The sequence below is a fragment of the Cryptomeria japonica genome, chromosome 5 (assembly GCF_030272615.1).
Source record: "Cryptomeria japonica chromosome 5, Sugi_1.0, whole genome shotgun sequence".
Taxonomy (NCBI): Eukaryota; Viridiplantae; Streptophyta; class Pinopsida; order Cupressales; family Cupressaceae; genus Cryptomeria; species Cryptomeria japonica.
Window position 1 is genome coordinate 195,926,288 of NC_081409.1, and position 23,604 is coordinate 195,949,891.

The 23,604-nt window shown below is 37.0% G+C and overlaps 1 protein-coding gene across 4 annotated transcripts in view; it reads left to right on the forward strand.

Moving 5' to 3' along the window:
• LOC131027979 (bifunctional riboflavin kinase/FMN phosphatase) overlaps positions 1-23,604 on the forward strand; it is an 81,254-nt gene that overhangs the window by 46,495 nt on the left and 11,155 nt on the right. Inside the window, exon 9 of one of the 4 annotated variants that reach the window (XM_057958081.2) lies at positions 2,713-2,830. The exons of the other annotated variants lie outside the window; for them this stretch is intronic. Coding sequence (XP_057814064.2) covers positions 2,713-2,724 — 12 coding nt within the window. The 3' untranslated portion in view covers positions 2,725-2,830. Of the gene's footprint in view, positions 1-2,712; positions 2,831-23,604 lie in introns of those variants that run through there. 4 annotated transcript variants of the gene reach the window in all.

Below are 23,604 nucleotides of genomic sequence, written 5' to 3' on the forward strand. Positions count from 1 at the left end.
TTTTCAGTTGTTTCCGTTTCTGGGACATCCCCTTTTGATGCAAAAAAAGGAAATGTCCCCTTTCTCAATACACCAAATTTTCACAGTTAAAACACCTTATTTCTGATCATATGTAATTTTAATACTGCTGTTCAATGTGTTCCAGGTTTGCATATATGGCAGTTTTGCTTGTTTAATGCAATTAATATAACAGTGATAGGGAAGCATTACAAGCGTTGCCCCTCGACCCTGATACATCCTGCACTATGCCCAAATCTAGGCTTGTGGTCACCTCATCCCTAAGACTCGTCCACTATGTTTCCTACTCTCAAGTCTCTATGGAACTTTGACATTTACCTTTAATTTGAAAATATTGTGTGGTATTGTGATAGGGAAGCACTACAGGCCTTGCCCCTCGACCTTGATACATCCTGCACTAATCTAGGCTTGTGGTCTCCTCATCCCTAAGACTCGTCCACTATGTTTCCTACTCTCAAGACTCTGGAACTTTGACATTTACCTTTAATTTGAAAATAATTTGTTTTTTGATAATCAAGTGTACCACTATATTTGTTGCACATAGGCCTTCAATCTTCTAAATATGAAGTTAAATTTTCCTTGATTTCGTGTGCACCATTTTTCTTGGTGCATACTTGATCATTGGTTTTCCTTTGAAACATGCACTTTACTTTATTTCAAGGTTAGTTTTATCAGTTGTCTCCGTTTCTGGGACATCCCCTTTTGATGCAAAAAAAGGAAATGTCCCCTTTCCCAATACACCAAATTTTCACAGTTAAACACCTTATTTTAATACTGCTGTAAATTTTGATCATATGTAAATTTTAATACTGCTGTTCAATGTGTTCCAGGTTTGCATATATGTCAGTTTTGCTTGTTTAATGCAATTGATATAACAGTGATGTTCAAAGACGTATAAATGAACAGAAATATAGATTGCAGAGAAAGAACCAACTATTTCAGAAAATATGCAATCTGACCTTTTTTATCTAACAGCAACAACAATGGAAGTTCCCCACCAATCTCATACAAATTCAACACACTTCCTTCTGGATTATGAATTCTGTAAACAAATTGAATTAAGGTTTGAGTTTTGCTAATTTGTTTGACTTTGACTCTCATGTGAACTCTCTATTTAACACAAATGTTATATGTTAAGGTTCTATAATGTACATGCACGCTTTATCCATGTTTTCATATGAATATTCAAAATTTCCCTATATATTTAAAATATTCCCTATTATTATATAGCCTTCCCTTTGGCTGTCCCCAAAAATGGCTCAAAAATCAGGGACTCTGAAATGTGTCCCGCCATCCCCACATCCCTGAAACTCGGGTTAACATAGCTATATTTGCATTTGCCTTTGGATTTTGAATCTTTCTTTGATGAGGTGTGCCTACACTTCAAATGCACTTTTGTGTTTTGCGTAATTTTCTCTTTGAATGTGCTCTTCATTATGTGTTTTGAAACTAAAAGCAAATCTTGATCCTTATTTCTTGGTGCATCCTTACTAGTGGATTTCAATTTGAGCTGAAATAGACTATTTACCTTTACAGGCATATACTACAGTACTATGTTTTTTCTTTGAAAATTCAAATCCTTTTTTGTATAAGGACACCCTTCATGCTCCCACATTTAGCTTACAGTAGAAATTAGATTATTGGATATTACCTCTTCTAGGTGCAAACTCATACACTATGAACTCAGCTTGAACTTCCTTCAACAAGGGGTGCACCTAACTTCATGAGTTAGGTAGTTTTCTGATTTTGAATGCCCATAAGCACATGCCTCAACTCAGCCAATTTTCTGCTTTGAATGCCTCCTCAAAGTTTGCCTCAATCAATATCAAAACTTATCCCAAATGTGCCACTACTCCTTCATACTGTTGTACACTTTGTCTTCATAGTTAGCAGATTTTGAAGATCTATTTGTCAAAGTTGTTGATTGCGAGGAACTTGGAAACATGCTTCCCTTCAATCAGGTGCACATTTGCATGCTTTTTTGCAGCAGCCTATCCTTCCTTGCCATGATGAATGATTTGAAAATTTCAGTTCCATGATCTTGTGAACATTCGAAATGGACAAAAGGATGACAAGGTAGTAGATTGGACAAGTTTCGAAACATGACCAATTTGATCAATAAACAACAAATTTTAGCTTGAAACTTGACACAATATGAAAATGTTGTATGGGTATTGTTGTGACACTTTCACACATCACCCCTTTGCAAATGGGGACCCCCTACTTTTTAAGGTCCTCCCAGTCTTTTGGCTTTCGTTTTTGGGGTCTTTTCGCAGCAGTCTCGTCAGTCTCTCTATGCTTGCAAGTGAGTGGGGTCAATTTGATCAAGTTTGCTTTTTGTTTGAGCTAATTTGGTTAAGTCTAGGGCTTGTTTTGGTCATTTTAGGGTTTTGTCCTTTGGTCCTAGATTTTAGGGGTTTATTTTAGGGTTTTTGAAAAACTGAACTTAGAACTGGAATCAGGACCCTTCAAGGTACCTCCCAGTAAAATTTGAGCAAATTCTGAGCACTTACCATTTTTAGTAATTTTCATTGCCTCCCAGATTGGTCTAATTTTGCCAAAAATCAAACTTATTATTTTTAGTAATTTATATTTTTAGTAAGTTTCTATTTTTAGTAAGTGCTTTCCTAACCTGTTTTGTCCAAACCCTAACACTTTGAAACACTTACTATTTGGGAAAATCTATTTTGGCAGGTTCATCCTTGAAGACGCTGAAGACTAAACGTTCCTGAAGATCATTTCTAAATCTGGAAGAGTCAGAAGGCAGACAAGTTGGATTTAAAAAAATGGCCAGGTTTGGAACTCCTATTTTATAAGTGGAAAGCATATAAAATCATCTAAGTCTAGAAATTCACATCAATCCACAAATGTCATCCTAATCTGGAAATGGCCGGAAATTTGACACTGCCTGACAATTTAAAAGATTTTCTAAAACCTAGAATTTGCATTATAATTCCTAGAGATCTGAAACCACTCTCAAACATCCTGCCAATATATACATGAAATATAACTTAAAGTATAAGTGGTTATATTAAATGTTTATATCTTGATGAAGAGAATGAGGAAAAAAAAATCATGAAAATCCTTCCCCAAGTCAATTCAGCGCCCAAGTTTGGGCAAGGGCCGCTAAAACAGGGTGTCCAAGGAAATCGTGGAAATGTTGAAATTCCACCAACAAAGCAAATTAGTGCCCAAGAGGTGGATAGGGCGCCAAATAGAGCTCAGCTTGGAAAAATGGAAAACAATGAAATTCCTTCCCAATGTGCAAATTGTGCCCCATACCAAGGGAGGGCGCCAAAGTGGAGTGCTCAAGGAGAATGGAGAAAGTTTAGAATGCCACGCCTAGAGGAGATTAGCGCCCAAGCCATGATGAAGGCGCCGAAGAGGTGTTATCCTGGAAAACCTTCAATGTGATGAAATTCCTTCTTCCTAGCAAAATTCCGCCCTAAGACACGGAAGGGCACCAAAGTGGATGTCGCATGGAAAAATGTTGAAGTTAGGAATTCCTTTCCTTAGGGAGAATTCCTTTCCTTAGGTACCAGGGCGCCAAAAACCTTGATGGTCATGGAGAAGCCAAAAAATCATAAATTCCTTCCTCAAGCCAAAATTCTGCCCTAGCATTGTGGAGGGCGCCAAAAGTCAAGTAGCAAGGAAAATTTGGAAGTCATTGAATTCCTTGACCAAAGGGAAATAGCGCCCTAGGGAAGAAGAAGGCGCCCAAGGGAGGTGATTGAGGAAAATGTTAAAAATCATGAATTCCTCCCTCAATGTAGAATAGCACCCAAAGTGTCAGGAGGGCACCAAATAGAGGGATCTATGGAAAGTATGGAAAGAATGAATTTCCCCCATCAAAGTCAAAATTCCATGCCTAGTCAGGAAGTTGAAGAAAAATTTTCTAAGGCATGGAAATAATGAAATTCCTTCACCAAGTTGGATTCCACGTTCAAGTCAAAGAATGAAGAGAAATTGTCTTAGGCATGAAAATCCAAGGTTCAAGGAGGAATGGTAAAGCAGAAATCCCCTCGGGAATTTTTCTCTCTCCTTGACCAAAACCCTAATTTTGTGGAAGATCCCTAAAAAATAGGAGATGGTCGAAAGTTGTTGAAAATCTCCTCCAAAGCAAGGAAAGTTCAAAAAACTTCAAGAAAATTCTTCATGGATTGTAATGTCCTCGATTTTGGCCTGGAATTGTTTGTGTTAAATTTTTGGAGAAAGAAGGGAAAATTATTTAATTTAATATTATATAAGTTGTCTCATTATATTTATTTAAAAAACATACGTGAGATGACTTTATATTTTATTAAATTAATAAAGTGACTTAAGTATAAAATAAAAATAATTAAAAAGTCACTTAAGAAATAATAAAGTGTACCTACCCTCTTCTAGAAGGAATCTTATGATGGGTTATGAAAAGAATAAATAGAAGAGGGTAATTCATGGATGATCATTAGTTGTTTGTTATCTTCTTGAATTGAGTTGTGGAGCCAAGGGTTGTCCGCAGATTTGGTCTTAGGGAACAATACCTCCCTTCGATCCGCATAACTGAGGAGGTGAAAGATCCTTTGAAGGGTTGCCTTGAGAGCGAGGAACATTCAGTTCTTCACGTTGAGCTAATTGAGTTTTCATATCAGATTTGAGGTATTTGCATCAGACCTTCAGCCTACCACGATTTTGCTCATTGGTCATGGTGAATGCATCCCTTTCATGTGTTTGAAGACAGCGATCTCACCTAAGGGAAAGGGCGATTCTATTTGGTGTATTTTGGAGGAGGATCGAGTGAAGTTACAGCCAGCAATCAACCTGAAGCAGATTATACCTCTCCCACGATTTGGTTCATTCATCATCATTGATGCATCGAATTACATGTTGGAGGACAGCGATTTCATCTAGAGGACAAGGCGATCTCCTTTGTGATAATTTGAGAGAATTTGGTGATAGAATTGGCCATATAACAGTGTGTAAGCAGAATCGGACCCGTGCATTGAGAACCCCTCGATTTGGGTCATATCTTCATGATTTGGCATTGAGACATCATTCAGTGAGGCGCTTTCCTCTAGGGTTGAGGGCGATCAGCTGGGACATAGGAAGAGGTTCGATCTTGCACATTGGAGGCTCTTTGGTAGATGACATTGCTTGCTTCTTCATCGTCACACTTAGGCGATTCATACCAGGTTCTTAGACATCACAATTTCATTGTATCTTTCAGTATTTTGCATGTAATGTTGGCTACCATATATCTTCAGATAATCTGAAAACCAGTACTTGATTGTTAAGTGTTTGGCCACTTGTTAAGTGAATGTAATGAGCCTATGTGATTCTAAATAAAGGAGTTATAAGGTTGCTTCTCATCTTGTCATTGTCTTATGATGTATGCCAACTGTTTGTCTTAATTACAGTCTGCTGTCATCTTTATTTCTACATACCAATCCATGCCATTAAATCAAACATTAGGAATTATAGTTGCGTTATCACCCTAGATCCTTGTTTTATAGTTTGCAAGTCATCCTTATTATTAAAACATAGGTTTATAATGTCAAGCCAAATCTGAAGTTTTTACATCAGTTATATGCAAAGTGTTTGACATAATTCTACAAGGGTCAAGAAGTACGAAAAATTTATATCAGAATTGGCAAGGGACATTACATGGATCAAATTCTTCTCTCTCGAAATTTTCTCTCTCCAGGGGTTTCTCGCCAAGTGGGAGTTGGGTCAGTGCATGTTGAGTCAATGGAGCATCTTTTGCATGCAGCCATCATGTGAAGGCATATTGGTGACGCATTTATTGTTGGAATAGTTTGACTAAGTGGCGGCCTGATCAGTGCATGTTGAGTGCATGAAGAATCTTTTGCATGCAACCGCCATATTTATGGTTTAATGACAGATTCCTTCTGCATGTCGCCATCACATGTATGTTGGGCAAATTTGATGTAATGGGGTGCATTTAATGCATGAATGGATGCCATTATTGGGCTTATTTGAATTGATTGTGCATGGGTAGTAATTGTCGATTCCCACCTTGTTGCATCTTGAGTGGAGAATCTTTTGGGGAAAACCCTAATTAGGGTTTTGCATCTAGCCAAGGCTTGAAGCCTATATAAAGGGGTGACCCCCTCATTTGTAAAGTAGGAGGGAGCTTTGTATGAAATTGTTGCGATAAGTTTTTGAGAAAATAACAGTGAAACATTGTTCTCTGATGGTGTCTACTTAAGTTATTTTTTCAAAATTTGCATGGTTTCACCTTCCTCACTTAGAGTAGAATTTTATTTTCTCAGTTGTTAGATATAGTGCTTTGATTTCAATGGAGAATGTAATGGTGTTTGATGAATTTCCATGGTTCATACTTTTTGCATCTTTCTGATTGTACGTTGCAGTGTAAAGTTAGCTTGAGCCACCAAATTTGTGCTAAGTTCGATTGTGAATAGTCGTTTGGATTGCACTGTGTTGGGTATTCAAATGCGCTTTCTCAATATGAAAATCCTTCATCATCCTCAGAAGATTGCACCGGTTCTTGCAGAGTTGTAGTTAAACTTGGAGAAGCAGAGCTTGGTTTATTTGGAATTTGTCCACCAAAGCATTAATTGTTGATATCACTGCCCTTAGGAATAGATTTAATACCTTCTAAACCCTTTCCCCTTTATTTTCAGTTCATTTTAGTCCGTTCGAAGCAACATCACAAAATTGCCATATCCGATGATGAAGTTCCAGCTACAGTGAAGAAGTGAAAGAATGATCCAAATGTAAGGCCCCTTGGATTACCAACAATCACATCCGCCAACTGAGTCACGCCCGTTGCATGAAGGAACCTTGGAGTTAAGCCGTTTGAACTTTCCGCAATCTTAGCATACAGTTAAACTTTGATCATCAAGAGAGAGTGAAGTGACCATTGGTAACTTTATTCAGTGTTAGACGTCGTCATAAAAAACACGTCAACAGGTACAACAATCAAGGCAGGGATGGTATTGTTATTTCAATATTTTGTTTTAGACTGTTGATCTAATGAATTGCATCATGCAATCAAAATAGAATATGTGATTTCCTATTTTGAGATGATATATAAAATTATTTATGATGATGATAAAACCAATAAGACTATGCTAAGATTATATTACAGATGGAAAGGTATTTTTTAGTTTCACATAAAAAATTGCCTATTATGGTGATATGCGTCTATTATTTGTTAGTGGTTTGTTGGTTAACAAGGTTATCAATAAACTATGTCAGCATCATGAATTGGACTATAATGATTAACATGTTAAAAGGTGTTCTTGATAAGGTTCTGGTTTATAGTAGTTTTTATGTGCTCATGTCTTGTGTGAAATATCCCGTCCAAATGATGACTGAGAACAAGGAATATTTGCTGCCAGGACTGCGTGTTATGCTGATAATGTTTTCAGATTTGCAATGAAGACTAACACACATAAATATCTCAAAACAAACAACTTCTAGTTGATTCCACAAGACTGATAATGGACAATAGATGCATATACAATTGACTCATATGATTATAATCCTTCAAACCAAAAGCTAACAGCAAACAGTCATTTCATCAAACACTTGACACGCATCCTCAGAAAGATAATGTAACATTGTAACTAGATGCAATCCTAACTCCTCTTTCCTTAATTCATAAGATGGATGAGTTATCATTACAATGACAGTCTAAGAACATAAGATATAGGCAGCTTTAGAACAATTACAAGAGCTGTCATTAATGGACAATTTCAGAATGTCTGAAGACACAAGGACTGTGATTACATTCATGCATTCACACTACAAAGAATTACAAATGAGAGCAATTTGTAAGAACCTGACCAAGTTGCCTTGAGAAGCCAGCAATGCTCATTGTCTATGACCCTTATATATGCCAAATCGAACCTTAACTAATGCCGCCCCTGCTGCTGTGATAAGAGGTCTGAGATCTCTATGTGAACTGCAGATAAATGACTCAGATCACCAACTAGCTTGCCACCCTCAACCCAAGAGGAAGACGGTTCACTAATTGATGTGTCCTTAATGCAAAATCATGGAGATGAAACCCAAATCAAAGGGGTTCCTTATTCTCAGGCCCGATTCTGATTTGAACTGATATATTGGCCGGTCCTATTACCAGCTCTCTCAAAATATCACCAAAGAGGTCGCCTAGCCCACTTGATGAATTCGCTGTCCTCCTTAATGAAATTCGATGCCACTATGGTGATGGGTGAACAAAATTGTGGAAGATGATAAACTGCTTCAGACTGATTACCTGCTGCAACTCACTCGGATCATTCCAAATTACTCCAAAGTAGATCGCCCTTTTCCTTAGGAGAAAACGCTAATCTTCAATATGATGTTTGGAGCTTGCTTGGAGGGAGATAGGCAAAATCGAGGGTATAGCATATGCAGTTCGATAATGCTCCAGACCTGCAAATTGATTCAACCTTCACTTAATTCCATTTCCAAGAGTTCTTCAAACACACGTCTTTCCTCCCTCAAAATATAGATGGCAGATGTAGGTCAAAGGGAGCCAAATCGGGGTTCTTTCCCAAACTGTTGTAAACCTGAAAATTACTAAGTATGGTGCCACTCCCAATCTGATATAAACCTGAGAAATTACTGAGTTAAACTCAGAGAATGGAAGTGCAGATCAGCTCAAATAAGCAGAATTGTTGAAGACACTTGATGCCAGAAATGTCTCCAATCTGAGCCCAAATGAAATTGGCCTTTGGCCACCAATTAAGACCAAGTGAGATGACTGAAATATCACCTCCTTAACGCAACCCCTCGAGAGATCTTTCACTCCCTCAGTTATGCTTGCCAATGGGAGTTTCCGTTCCCAAAGACCATAGTCTGCAGACACGTCTTGGTTCTATAAAACCAATTCAACTCAAATATCAATTCTCCAATCTGCCTTGAAGCTTCATCTTGATCTCTCTTTATACTTTTTCACTCCCACATCCAGAAGCTTCTAGAAGTGACTTTATGAAATAATATTTTAATTAGTCACTTTTATTAAATTAATTAAATATAAAGTCATCTTTTGATTTTAATTTATTTGATAACTTTATAAATAATTAACTTAATATTATTAATTAAATTACTTAATCAAGCTATCCATAAAATATATCATTAATTTGGACAACTTAATTAATTAATTCTTCTTCAAAATGGGGACATTACATTGTGGGTGGCAACTGGTTGGATTGCTGTCTGGGTTTGCAAGCAACCTAGAAAGGGACAAGGCTATAAATCCTAAATGTTTTAGATATTGAATGCTATGATAATTTTTGGTAATTTCCATGATGGTTGAGCAATGAGAATGTAAATTGTATAATCTTAACTAATCGATGAGTTGTTGATAAATGTAAAGCCTACAATCCTTTGGGAGAACCACATGAATCAGATTCTCCAATTGGGACATGTAGGTAGTCCAAATCAATGGACCCAAGTGAATAGGTCATGTCTAGGCATTTTGTGTGTGTTTCAAAACTTGTCTTGTTTGAACCAAGCAAGTTGGTTTAAGTTACAAGCTACTAATGAGTGGAGTGATGTGTAGCATGTCATATTACAAGTAAAAAATGTACTATTAAAAAAAAAGATTTAGCTGAATGTTATGAATTCAATGATTTATTCAATGATCAATTGGAGTGGTTGTTAGATAATAAGAATTGGGAACCCTTGGTATTGAGCTAGTTTAGTTGTGTTAGTTCCAGGTCAAACTCCTAGATCTGGGTGATTCATTTGCCTCTTTAACTTGAACATTATTATTCTAAATTTCTAACAATGCTCAACCATGGGATGAGGCACATAAGCCACTATATTGTAATTCCAAATGTACTTCTAGAATTGTCTTAGAGATTTAATCAAGGCATAGTCTTGCCTTCCTACCTTCATATACTTTAGTTTTGCATATATTATTGCCTTGCATATGAAGATAATTGCTTACTCATGCCCTCCATTATTCTTTTGCAATACAATGCTTGCCATTGCATGCTTTGAAGCAAATGAAAATATTTGAAAGGTTTTTACACTATGTTACCCCTGTTGTATAGATAGCTTCGGTAAGATAAATGATTGAATGAGAGATAAATGAAGTCTCTCATTCAATCATTTATCATATCGATTATTAAAATGAATAAACTCAAGCATTCAATTGATAAACATTCCCTTTATATTAATCATAGTATCAATCTATTCATATTCATCGATTGACAAATCGAGTTAATTCTTGCAAATAAGACTTAACGATTATCGATTAAACTATCGTTTGATATTTAGATTAGTCTATGTTCACACCGATTATATCGGGTGTTAAGGATACATCGATTATATCGGGTGTAAAAGATAATGTTAATATTACCATGCACCACCGATAATTATATCGGGTGTTAATATAACCATGCTCCACCGATAATTATATCGGGTGGTAAGATAACCATGCACCACCGATAATTATCGAGTGTTTTAATATATGCACCGGTTGGTAAATAAAATGCCATGCATCATTATCGTGAGGGGGCACGATCAAGTGATGTCTTGATCGGCCATGTCCAAAAGACATGACATGGCCGGTCAAGGCATCGCTTGACCGTACCCAGCCCACTACATATACCAAATGAAATGTGTGAGAACGGACATTGAAATTTATAAATGCTCCTACTCTCCTGCCACATAAAAGAAGACAATCAGATTTATATAACAATTCAGTGATAGATAAAATAAATATTAAATTAGAATATAAACTTGCATATTGAATGCAAATTGAACATCATTTACATGGTATCAGAGCTATAGTTAAATCGAACCTGAGGCTGTTCAATTTTACGTAAAATTCAAATCAAGTATATATTTAACATCACAATTCTATCAATGGCTGGCGCTATCAGATTTGAAGACAAACTCGCAGGGGGTGATGACTTCTCCGCATGGAAGTTCAAAATTCAAATGATTCTAAAAGATAACAAAGTTGAATCATTTGTAAAGACTGAAACTAAAGAACCTGAGACTGAACCTGACCAAGCAATTTGGAGAGAAGGAAATGATAAGGCTATCAAAATAATAGTTGATGGGGTAAGGAACAATATTATGCCCATTATAAAGAAGCACGAAACAGCCTTCAACATGTTCAAAGCACTTGAGGACGCTTTTGAGATATCCAATGCCAGTAGAACCTTGGCTCTAAAAAGAGAGATAAATCATATAACCATGATAAAAGGAGAATTAGTCAATGCCTACTTCATGCGAATATCTACCTTAAGGGATGAACTGGCAACCCTTGGATATGAGATCCAAAGCAAAGAATTAACCCTCATTGCTCTAGATGGGTTGCCTAGCATCTGGGAAACATTCGTCCAAGGCATCAGTGCAAGGGACAACTTTCCTAAATTCGATAGGCTAAAGGCTGATTGTCTCCAAGAAGAATCAAGGCAAAATAAGAAAGGGATCAAACAGAAGAATATAGATGAAGACCTACAAGCTCTAAATACAAACTCAAACAAGAAAGGCAAGCAGAGGCAATTTAGGAAGAGAAAAGGTTGTCACAACAAGAACTCCTTCAAGAAGGATCTCTCTCAAATTCAGTGTTACAGATGTGACAAATTTGGGCACTATTTTGCCAAATGTCCAGAAAAAGCTAAACAAGCCACATTTGCCAAAACAGGAAAATCGAAAAGGGAAGAGGACTCCGAGAAGTATGTACTCTATTCAGCACTCACAAATCAAGCATCAAACAAAGTGAACTCCTGGGTGATCGACAGTGGCTCATCCAGACACATCACGGGATTCAGAGAAGTACTAGATTCCATGAAAGAGGAGATTGATGAAGAGGTAACCATCAGAGATGACTCGACACACCTTGTCAAAGGAGTTGGAAACTGCACCATCAAACTAAAGTCAGGTGTATCATTACAACTTAGAGGAGTGCTATATGTTCCAGGCATTAAGAGGAATCTTGTCTCAATATCAGCACTGGAGGACAATGGATACAGAGTGACCTTCATGAACAACAAAGTGTTAGCTTGGCCAAAGAACTCATTCATCAAGAAAGCTAAAACAATTGGTCAAAGACAAGGCTACTTATATGAGTTATGCATAGAGCCCAACTTAGCCCTAATTCATGAAACTACATATACCAATGAAATCTGGCATAGAAGACTAGGCCACCTAAATTTTAGAGCTTTATCATCAATGGGAGACCTTGTCACAGGTCTACCTAAGCTAAAGCAATATCATTCAGGGGCATGCACAGGATGTGCCCTAGGTAAAAATAGTAAGGGTGCTTTTCAGAGTAGTACTAGGAAAACAAGTAAAATTTTAGAGTTAGTTCATTTTGATGTATGTGGACCTATGTTTGTAAATTCATTGGGGGGATTTCTGTATTATGTAATATTTGTTGATGACTACTCTAGGAAAACCTGGATCTACTTTCTGAAATGTAAAGAATCAGAAGAGATCCTTAATAGGTTTAAAGAATTCAAATCACTAACAGAGAACTACTCAGGAAACAAAATTAAAACCCTAAGAACTGATAATGGGGGGGAATACACATCAGAATTATTTAAAGAGTTTAGTAAAAATTTAGGGATTAAGAGGGAGTTAACAATACCTTACAACCCTCAACAAAATGGGATAGCAGAAAGGAAAAATAGGACAATCGTTGAAGCTGCCAAAGCTATGATCCTTGATTAGAATCTAAATATCAATCTTTGGGCAGAAGCAACTAGCACTGCTATATATATTCAAAACAGATGTCCTCACTCTCATCTTGAAGACAAGACCCCTGAGGAAGTCTTTACTAAATCAAAACCAGATATAAGCCACCTTAGGATTTTTGGATGCCCTGTCTATATTCATGTACCTAAGGAGAAAAGATTAAAATTAGAGCCTTATGGAAAAAGGGGAATCTTTGTAGGATACTGTGAAACCTCCAAAGCCTATAGGATATATATACCTGGTCAAAAGAATATTGAACTAAGTAGGGATGTGATCTTTGAAGAAAACTTAGCCTTCAAAAGAGCCCAAAGCTCTCTAGATCCCAAAGTCTATATTCCCAACCCTAGCTTAGATAGAGATCCTACTCCTGAGCTTCAGAGGGAGAATCCTGAGGAAACTATGAGTGAAACTCAAAGTCCACCTAGAGAAAACCTCAAGAAAAGACCACTATGGGCCACCAAAACTGTAGAAGAAGCTCAGAAGTTTGTTGCTCCCTTAGGAACCTTCAGAGAAAGCAAAAGGCTTAATAAATTCACTAGCTATGTTGCCCTTATGAATGACCTCTCTAAAGCTGAACCAAACAATGTATCAGATGCACTTGAACATCAAGTATGGAAGGATGCCATGTCTGAAGAGTATCAGTCCATTATGAAAAATGATGTTTGGGAGATTGTTCCTAGGCCAACTAAGAAATCTATGGTTTCATCTAAATGGCTGTTCAAAATCAAACATGTTGCAGACGGCAGTATTGAAAAACACAAGGCCATATTTGTAGCCAGAGGCTTCTCACAAAGGGAGGGAATAGATTATGAAGAAACCTTTGCACCTGTTGCTAGGTATACATTACTAAGAGCTGTATTAGCCATTGCAGCAACAAAAGGATGGAAGGTACACCAAATGGACGTTAAGACAACTTTTCTAAATGGTGAGATCTCAGAAGAAGTCGACCTAGAGCAACCTGAAGGTTTTGAAATTCATGGTGCAGAGTCTCATGTGTGTAAACTCAAGAAAGCTCTCTATGGGCTCAAACAGGCTCCCAGGGCCTGGTATGAAAGAATTGACACCTATCTCTTAGGACTAGGCTTCTCCAAAAATGATGCAGATCCTAATCTCTACTACAAAATAAATAAAGGTGATATGCTAATACTGATTTTATATGTTGATGACTTATTAATCACAGGAAATGATCACCTTATAGATCAATGCAAGAATGATCTATCCAAAGAATTTGATATGGACTTAGGACTCCTTCATTACTTCCTAGGATTGGAAGTATGGCAGAATTCTGACAACATTATACTAAACCAAGGAAAGTACACCTTGGATATTTTGAAGAGATTCGGAATGCTAAATTGTAGACCCATGACCTCTCCTATGGAAACCAACTTACATAAACTTAAAGAAGCATCAATAGAGTCACAACCCACTGATCCTACTCAATACAGACAGATGATTGGGTCCTTGATGTACCTGGTAAATACAAGACCAGATATCTGTTATGCAGTTAATGCTCTAAGTCAGTTTATGTGTGAACCGAAGGAGATACACCTGGTTGCAGTAAAACACATTATGAGGTACCTACAAGGTACTCTAAAACTTGGTCTCAAATACGAGAAGGTTGATATAAATCTACATGGATTTATAGATTCAGATTGGGCTGGAAGTGTGACAGACCGGAAAAGCACTTCAGGGTGTTGCTTCAGTCTAGGTTCAGCCATGATATCTTGGATCAGCAAGAAACAATCTTCAGTAGCTCAAAGCTCCACCGAGGCAGAATACATTGCAGCTTCTATGGCTGCTCGACAGGCAGTATGGCTAAGGAAGTTGCTTGTGGGGTTGTTTGGAGAACCTATGAAACCCATTGTTATACACTGTGACAACCAGAGCTGCATAAAACTTTCAGTAAACCTAGTGTTTCATGACAGATCCAAGCATATTGAGATTCCATACCATTATGTGCGAGATATGGTAGATGGGAATGCAATCCAATTGGAATATGTATGTACAGGAGATCAAAGTGCAGATATTCTGACCAAACCTCTTTCTAGAGTGAAGGTTGATCACTTCAGAAAAGGTTTAGGTATGATAGAAAGGTAATTTGCTTTGTAATCTATGTTTGCATACCTATAAGATGTTTAATGTGTAAACCTCTTTGTCATGATAGGACAATTTTTGGATTCTATCCCCTGAGTTCACATCTAAGAGGTGACGATCTCTCAAGATAGTGAACACTTGTATGTGGACATTATAAAGTGACGATTTTATAATGTCCAAACCAGTTATCATGTTGGATCTCTGGTGGATTATGGATGAAGCCATGATTGTGTTATGGTAAAACATTCATATGAAGTGTTAGTGCACTTACCATAACTTGGATAAAGGTGAGAATTGAATATTTTCTCATATGATTATCCTTAAGTATTACGTGATTAGGTAATACTGGTATCACGTGCTGAGGTGATATCCTGTCATCACAAGACTAATGTGATAGACATCTTGTATCACGTGATTAGGTGATACTTCATATCTCGTGAGTAGATGATATGATCCCCTAGAAGATTAAAATATGTAAATGAATGCTATCCATCAGTTGAATTGTGATGCTTGATACAGTACTCTTATTTATCTTACCTAGCTAAGAGGGAGTGTTAATGTATAGATAGCTTCGGTAAGATAAATGATTGAATGAGAGATAAATGAAGTCTCTCATTCAATCATTTATCATATCGATTATTAAAATGAATAAACTCAAGCATTCAATTGATAAACATTCCCTTTATATTAATCATAGTATCAATCTATTCATATTCACCGATTGACAAATTGAGTTAATTCTTGCAAATAAGACTTAACGATTATCGGTTAAACTATCGTTTGATATTTAGATTAGTCTATGTTCACACCGATTATATCGGGTGTTAAGGATACACCGTTTGGCATACACCGATTATATCAGGTGTAAAAGATAATGTTAATATTACCATGCGCCACCGATAATTATATCGGGTGTTAATATAACCATGCTCCACCGATAATTATATCGGGTGGTAAGATAACCATGCACCACCGATAATTATCGGGTGTTTTAATATATGCACCGGTTGGTAAATAAAATGCCATGCATCATTATCGTGAAGGGGCACGATCAAGTGATGTCTTGATCGGCCATGTCCAAAAGACATGGCCGGTCAAGGCATTGCTTGACCGTACCCAACCCACTACATATATCAAATGAAATGTGTGAGAATGGACATTGAAATTTATAAATGCTCCTCCTCTCCTTCCACATAAAAGAAGACAATCAGATTTATATAACAATTCAATGATAGATAAAATAAATATTAAATTAGAATATAAACTTGCATATTGAATGCAAATTGAACATCATTTACAACCCCGAGTTTCTGGGACGATGAATGTTTTTGCCAAATTTGGAGACGAGGGGAGGGGGGGGATGGCTATATAAAATATAGGGAAATTTTAAATGTTCATATGAAAACATGGATAAAGCATGCATATATACATTATATTCATATAAAAACATGGATATAACATGCGTATGATACTATGAAAACATTTTAGAACATAAAGTTTGGACATACAACATTGTCAGTACTTAAATATGCACTCATAATTCAGAATTCATTGTCAATATGCATGTGATAATAGATATTAAAGAAATAACATACAAAATGCCCAAAGGCTAGACTGCTGCCATATAGTTTCATTGTCAATTACGATATGAAAATACAAAAGAACAAAGTACAATGGTGCCCCTAATCTGCATCTCCTAACATTGCAACAAAATTAGAGTCTTTGAGTCTATGCCATTGTCATGGTCCATGTTCACCTCATCCAATGGAATCCCAACCAATTCCCCTCGTGCCTCCTCCTCATCAACTTGGGCCACATCTTTGGGATCAACATCCCATCGTAAAGCTGGAGTTTGCCAATACTTTGGAGTTTAACGATCCTGAAGTTGAAGAGCACTATGCACGACCACTAGTTTATCCTCTTGTATAGAGGTAAGTCTATTCCTCTTGATAGAGTGGATAAAGCCATATGTGGACCAATTCCTCTCTACAACAGAGGAACTAGCAACCTATGAAAGGAGGCGAGAGGCAAGCAACTTCAATTGTGGTGTATCCATCCCATGCCATGTCAACCATCCAATAGGGTCTCTTTGGGCTAATATGGCTATGTCCAACCTCGCCTGTGGTTTACTCAATGTAGGACCACAAATATTTGTGAAGTCAAGGAATTGTGTGTGAAGTATGGAAGCCTCCTCATTTGGATATATCTTATCAATGGCCCATGTGAATCCATCTAAAACCTCATCATCATCACATGGAGGCACCCTTCCACCCCTTGGTGCATACCATTTGGGATTCATTGCATAGGCTGCCATATGAAGTGGTGTGTTCATTATGTTCCATTTCCGTGTCACAATGGGCCTAATATATTGCTCATAGAACCCCAAATTAGGATCCTTAGCCAAAATTGTTTGCTTAATCTTCCCAAGCATACTGTCAAATGTCTCATTATCTCTCCAAGACTAGGAGAGTCTGTATCAACATATCTGATGACATCTACAATAGGTGAGATGTAAGAGCAAACATATCTGCAAGTGCAAAGTTCAAAATATTAAAATCAAAATATGAAAATCAGCAATCTAATATTTAATTTTTAAAACAATCAGCAATTTAATAATAAAATCAGCAATGTCTTACCTCACAGTGGACCACCAATTGTCATCAAGGATCTTTTGTTTAGCATATTTTCCTTCAGTAGAGTTTGATTCTCGCTATCTAGCCCACTTAGGATTCACCACCATCAATTGTAGAGGATCACACACCTCAAGAATGCTCTCCAATAAGACAAAGTGGCATACCTACATTCATTAAAATTAAAAATAATAAAAAATTTAAGTGCATACCTATATTCAATGTTTATTAAAATAAAAATTTGGAAGTTTGATACAAAATTAAGTGGCATACCTTGTTTCAACAGGTTTGAGGAACTCCTTTGAAAATGATCTAAAGAGAGCAAGTGAAGTGTGGTGGTTGCAAATGAACACTTGAATGTCTCTAGCTTCTGCCACCACTTGCTTCACCCAATCTATTTTTCCTATGTCTTTCAATGCATTGTTCAATGCATGAACACAACATGGGGTCCAAAAGATGTGTCTGTAAGCACCCTCCACCATCAATTTGCTGATTTGCACACACATGCTGAATCAATGATCACTTGTACAACATTAGTAGCCCCAACCTCCTCTACGACATCTCTCAAAATGCTAAACTAGAACTCTGCATCCTTACACTTCCTTGAACAATCCATGACTTTCAAAAAATAAGATCTAGCAAGGCATGTGACAATGATATTGATGAGTGGTCGATGTCTAACATCAGTCCACTCATCCATCACAATAGAGCAACCAAACCTTATCCAAGTTCGTCTCATATCTTCTATTAACACATTAACCTTAGAATACTCTTTGTCTAGGAGAGTAGTTCGTAGCTTATGATCTCTAGGGGGTGTGAATGTGGGACTGATAGTGGCTATATCTTTGACCATTTGTTTGGACTAAGAGGAACGTGCCACATGAAATGTGATGGCATTAACAAAAAAAAATCTAGCAATCTTTGTAGCTTCACGTCCTTGTGCATTAAACAAAGCTTCTACCGACCCTCCCTTCTCACTACCCATCTTCCTCTTTCCTTGTCTCAACTTGACTACTACTACCACTAGTGGATGTCATAAGCCCAGATGTTTGTGAACATGCAAAAAAAGGTGCCGGTATTGCCACACCTTGTTTCTCCATTTCTGCCTCCATATGCAGTTTGTGACACTCTATCCTCTCCTCATCTTTGATCCCTAGTTTTGGACAAGCTTTGACCCCATGGCCTGGAACACCCAAAAAATGAGATTTTACCCTTGTGTAGCTGCCCCTAAAATCTGTCAAACAAACATGACAATCCCACACCCTACTCCCTTCCAAATTTCTTTTCCTTTCACCTCTAGGTGTAACATATTGGAGAAGAGTTTTTTTTTTAATTGAAAGGGCCCTTTGCATATGTTTCCATAATTTTTGAAGGGCATTTAAATATATTAGGTTGCTGCCCACTACTTCTCTTAGCACTTCCACTTGCATTTCCACTAACAACTTCCACTTCATTCTCACTACTACTATCGCCCTCATTGCTGCTCATTTTTTTGAGTTTGAATGAAAGTTTAAACTGATAAAATACAAAAACTAAAAAAAAATCAGACATTTCTCTCATTTCATTCTTCAAATTTTGAAAATAAATGGAAAATACAAAAATGGAAGAATGAACCTTACCTCTTTCAAGCTTGAAAGAAGATACTTGTCCTAGACTGAACCACTTTGTCTTCTATTGACTGCTGGACCTCCTCCTTCGATGGCTTCCTTCAAACCCTCTTGCTGCTCCAACATTTTTCTTCACACACAAATGACCAAATGAGTCAAGGAATAGATGTAGGGTGTTTTTGGAGGTAGGGGCCCACATTAGGAATATATATATATTTTTTTAAATGTTGTGTTTTTAATGTTTTTAACTTACAAAAAAATGCCCTAACCGTGGGGGACGCCCGACCGTCCTCGGGATGGTCAAGGGACGTCCTCGAGATGAACAGACGTCCCCCTGCAGCGAGAGCCAACATCTCCCCTTTTTCGAGACTTATCTGGAAAATCTTGGCATATTGGGGACAGGGGGGAAACATCCCTTGGCCTTCCCTGGGACTAGGACGGGGGTTTTCAAGATGAGGATGCGTCCCCAGGTTACCTTGGTTTTCCATATTCAAGGCTTACCGATAGTTGCACTTTTGCAAGCATCTTTTTAAATTGCTCAAATGCCTCCTTTCAAGTCTTCATCCATTATAAATCTTATCCCTTAATGCTTTGACAATTAGTTCCATGATCTTGTAAAGTTTGGTATGAACCTTTGAAAGAAATTTATTTTCATGAAGAAGGATTGGATATCCTTATTATTTCTATGGAGAGAAATTTGACCAATTGCACCTACTCTCTTGGAGTCTACTCCATCCATACATACAATGTGTCCTAGCAGCTTGCCTTGAGTCACATAAGACTTAGTTCATGGCACTTGTCTATCCCTTTTGTTTCTAGGAGAGAAACTTGAGCAATTGCTTCAACGCACTTGTAGTTACTTCATCCTTAGATATGATGTGTCCCAGCAGCTTGCATTAAGTCACTTTGAATTTAGTGATACTCCAAACTCTTGGTATCCATCAAAAACTCACCTTAGATGGCTCAAGTTATCTGCCATGTTAGTTAAACATAGTAAGACCATTATGGTTTGCAACCATTTTTTTATCTTTCACATCTACTCTTGAATGTTGCTTCCACAATCACGAGTTCAAATGACATTTGAATATGCAGAAAACTATCCTAAGGAGCACTGAGTGTTATGTTATGTTGATCTTACTGAGTAACTAGGATTATATTCAGAGTAGCCGGAAACTCCTGTGTCCCTCCCTGGACGCGCGTATCCCCATATCGGATACAACCCGGATACATGTCAGATACTGTACCCACATATGCCCAAAAAACTTTGATTTCCAATTGAGCCAAATACTATGTTATTCGATTTTTTCAAAATTTGACGTAAATATTCTTAAATTTAATTTAAAAAAACTTCATTCACGCAATTTAAAAAATAAAAATTGGTATAAACAAAACCTACACCAAATGAGAAAGACAAATGAAATGTTTTTTATATTTCAGCAACCAATTTTTTGGGTTATCTTCCAATGCAACTCTACTATTTTTGTATATTGTAAATTGTTAAATCATGTAATACCCTGCCAGGAACCCCGAAGGAAAACCCACAACAAGGGTGAAACAATTTTTTTTTAAAATATAAACATCAAAAGTGCATTTACACAACATGCACGATAACACAAGCGGAAGACTTACACCAGAATTCCTTAAGGGTTACCAACAAAGAATTAACCAAAAGATAAATTACACAATTGAGATTAATCCAATCTCCATCATTAACTTAATGATCACAAGAAGCCGTATGCAATAACAGATTACACCATTGAAAGATTGAAAGGATACAATATAATTCCACTTCAATAAGCATTTATACATATCATAAAGGAACTGATAAAAACATCCCATACATAGGATTACATTGCTCTTCCAATACATAGCTTCTCAAAATACATATAAAGATACAACTAAACCAAATACAAGGTTACAAAAGTTCAATGATACAAGAACCACTTAGGTCTCCAAAGAATAATAATCTCCAACATGAGATTATGCATGAGCCACAAACCACAAAAGCCCCTGCGAAGCCAATCCTCGCATGAAGATACGAACTAGAACATCCAATGGGAAGTGGCACTACCACTCGACCATGTAACTCCTAAAATGGAATCACCCCACCGTGCTAGGAGTAGTTGAGGACCCTCAAGCAAGCAAAGGCATGACATGGTCGACAAAACAATACGACACCATGAAAACACAAAGAGACTCCACAATAATCCAGGTGACTCAACATCACAATTACACAAGTGACTCGACCTCACAAAACACAAGTGAATTGACATCACAAAACACCAGTGAACCTAAAGAGAGAGTGTCATCGCATAGCTTGATGGTTACTTCGGTAGGCCCTCATAGGTCCCGGTTCTCAGTCCTGGTAACCTCTCCCGAACCTCTGGCTCCAACTAAGTCTCATGCGGACCCTTCCAACCTTTCGTGAAGACAAGGTGGTCAATTTGCCATTTCAGGGCTTCTCACTACATTATGAGCCTCAATACAAGCACTCACCTATGCGCGAGGTACAATATCTTTATTAATGTTATGAACTACCCACCTAATCAATTAATTAGATTATCACTTATTATTTGACTCTCGAGGGGTAACCTGCCAACCACTCTAGGCGCAGCCCTTGCTCGAAAGCCATTCTCTCAAAGGACACTAAACAGACATGGTCACTCCCCGAGGACCCTATGGCGAAGCAGACAACCATTACACCACTTTCACAAACAAATGGTCAAACAAGGACATACTGACTCTTGGCTAACCATAAGGCAAAGACACTACATGGTTAAGACAACGAAGCCAACATATATCACTTGCTCAAAGGTACCAAATACTCCATCACAGGACGACTGAACCACAAACCAGAAATAACACAATATACACTTGCAAGGACAGCTAATTCACTAAGTCCGCACTCAGACAATCTTTGAGAAAATCAGCATCATAAGCACTTGCAACATCATTGATTGAAAATTAAATAAAACACTCTTTCATGACATTCACACCTCATTCAATTTCCAAATCAATATCCCATCAAGGATAAAATTCACATTAAATATTCAAGCGAATAAAACATGAATTCTTAATAGGCATTTTAATCCAGAATTTATCCAAATTAACCAATTTGAGTCACTAACTCATGCCCTGATTTCCATTGATAACTTCATTAACTAAATAATAAAAATCACATGAAAATCGTTTCAAAACATTTCATTGATAGAATTTAACTAAAAAGAACCAACCGGTTTGAACCAGTGAGGGCACAAGGCTAAGTGGGGGTCAAGCCAACCAGCGGTAGCATTGTTAATCATAATTCAACCACAGTAATCGTGAGTTCCAATAAAGACACCAGATAATTAACATTCAAAAGCAATAAATATTGTTTACTATAATATTCATGTTTGCAAGACCTGAAAAGACTTGAGCGTGAATGCTAAAAAATAATATAAAGCTTAGAGTGTATTTATTCTAGAGTAAAAATATTCAGCATCATAAAAAAATTCTGTGGTGACATTTGCAATTTATCATCAGCTTAAAATCAAGGACAAAATAGCATAGCAACAAAAGGTAACCATAGTTGGCCTATGCTGCAAAGTGATAAAGTTCATCTTCTTCATTGCTGGGTAGATCTGCCTAGCATGTTAAAATCATTATATTCTTTGTAAATTATTTAATGCTAACCACAATGCGCTCCACATTACTCAATAGATAAAACCAGCTAGCTCAAAATGATACTAATATTTCTTGCTGACAATTGCCCACTGTTTGCATAGGAAATTGTTAAGTACAACAGAATGATTTGTACGCTTCTGTTTAATTTAGATATCGCCAAATGAACTCAATTTTTTTTATTGTTCTGTTTAAAGTACATTTAAATTCATGTTAATAGCTTGTTTCTGCACAAAGCTACAAAATTAACAATGAATGATACAAGCATGCTTCCTGGAAAACAAAAAGAATGGACAACCATTTCTTATGTGAGCTACAATTTACATTCTTAAATCTCCATCATCACAACTTCTCCTTGCTATCATGGTTGTAAGTCCTTTTCTTCTGCCTTTGATATAAACTATGTTGGGATTTATATCCATCCACTGATGGAGGTGAGGCTGAACACCTAGGATTAAGGGACCTGTCTAAATTAGAGGACTCCTTTGCTGAATTCTTTGTTGGATAAGGTGCTTTTGTTAATTTACTTAGATTTTGTAAGCTAAAGCTATAAATAGCATAATGTATTAACAAATATCCTGCATGTTTTATTTCGTGTAACAACTAAATGTTATAGATTAGGTATTAATTGAAGATGCAATTGTTACAGAACAATTGTGTTATGTATTCACGATCAGTTATTGCAGGGAAAGTTCTATAATAGAACTTAGACACTATCCTTAACCTTAGTTTGTGGTTTATCAGTTGGTGGATAAGTTCTAACATATACAGTTGTCAAAGTCATGTAATTTCTACAGTCCATAATGTTAGTTTTTTTCTCTTTCTGGTTTGAACTGTGTGTGATACTTTTCATCATCAACACTTCGGATCAGACTACATGATCCATCATTAGGATGAAAGAAATA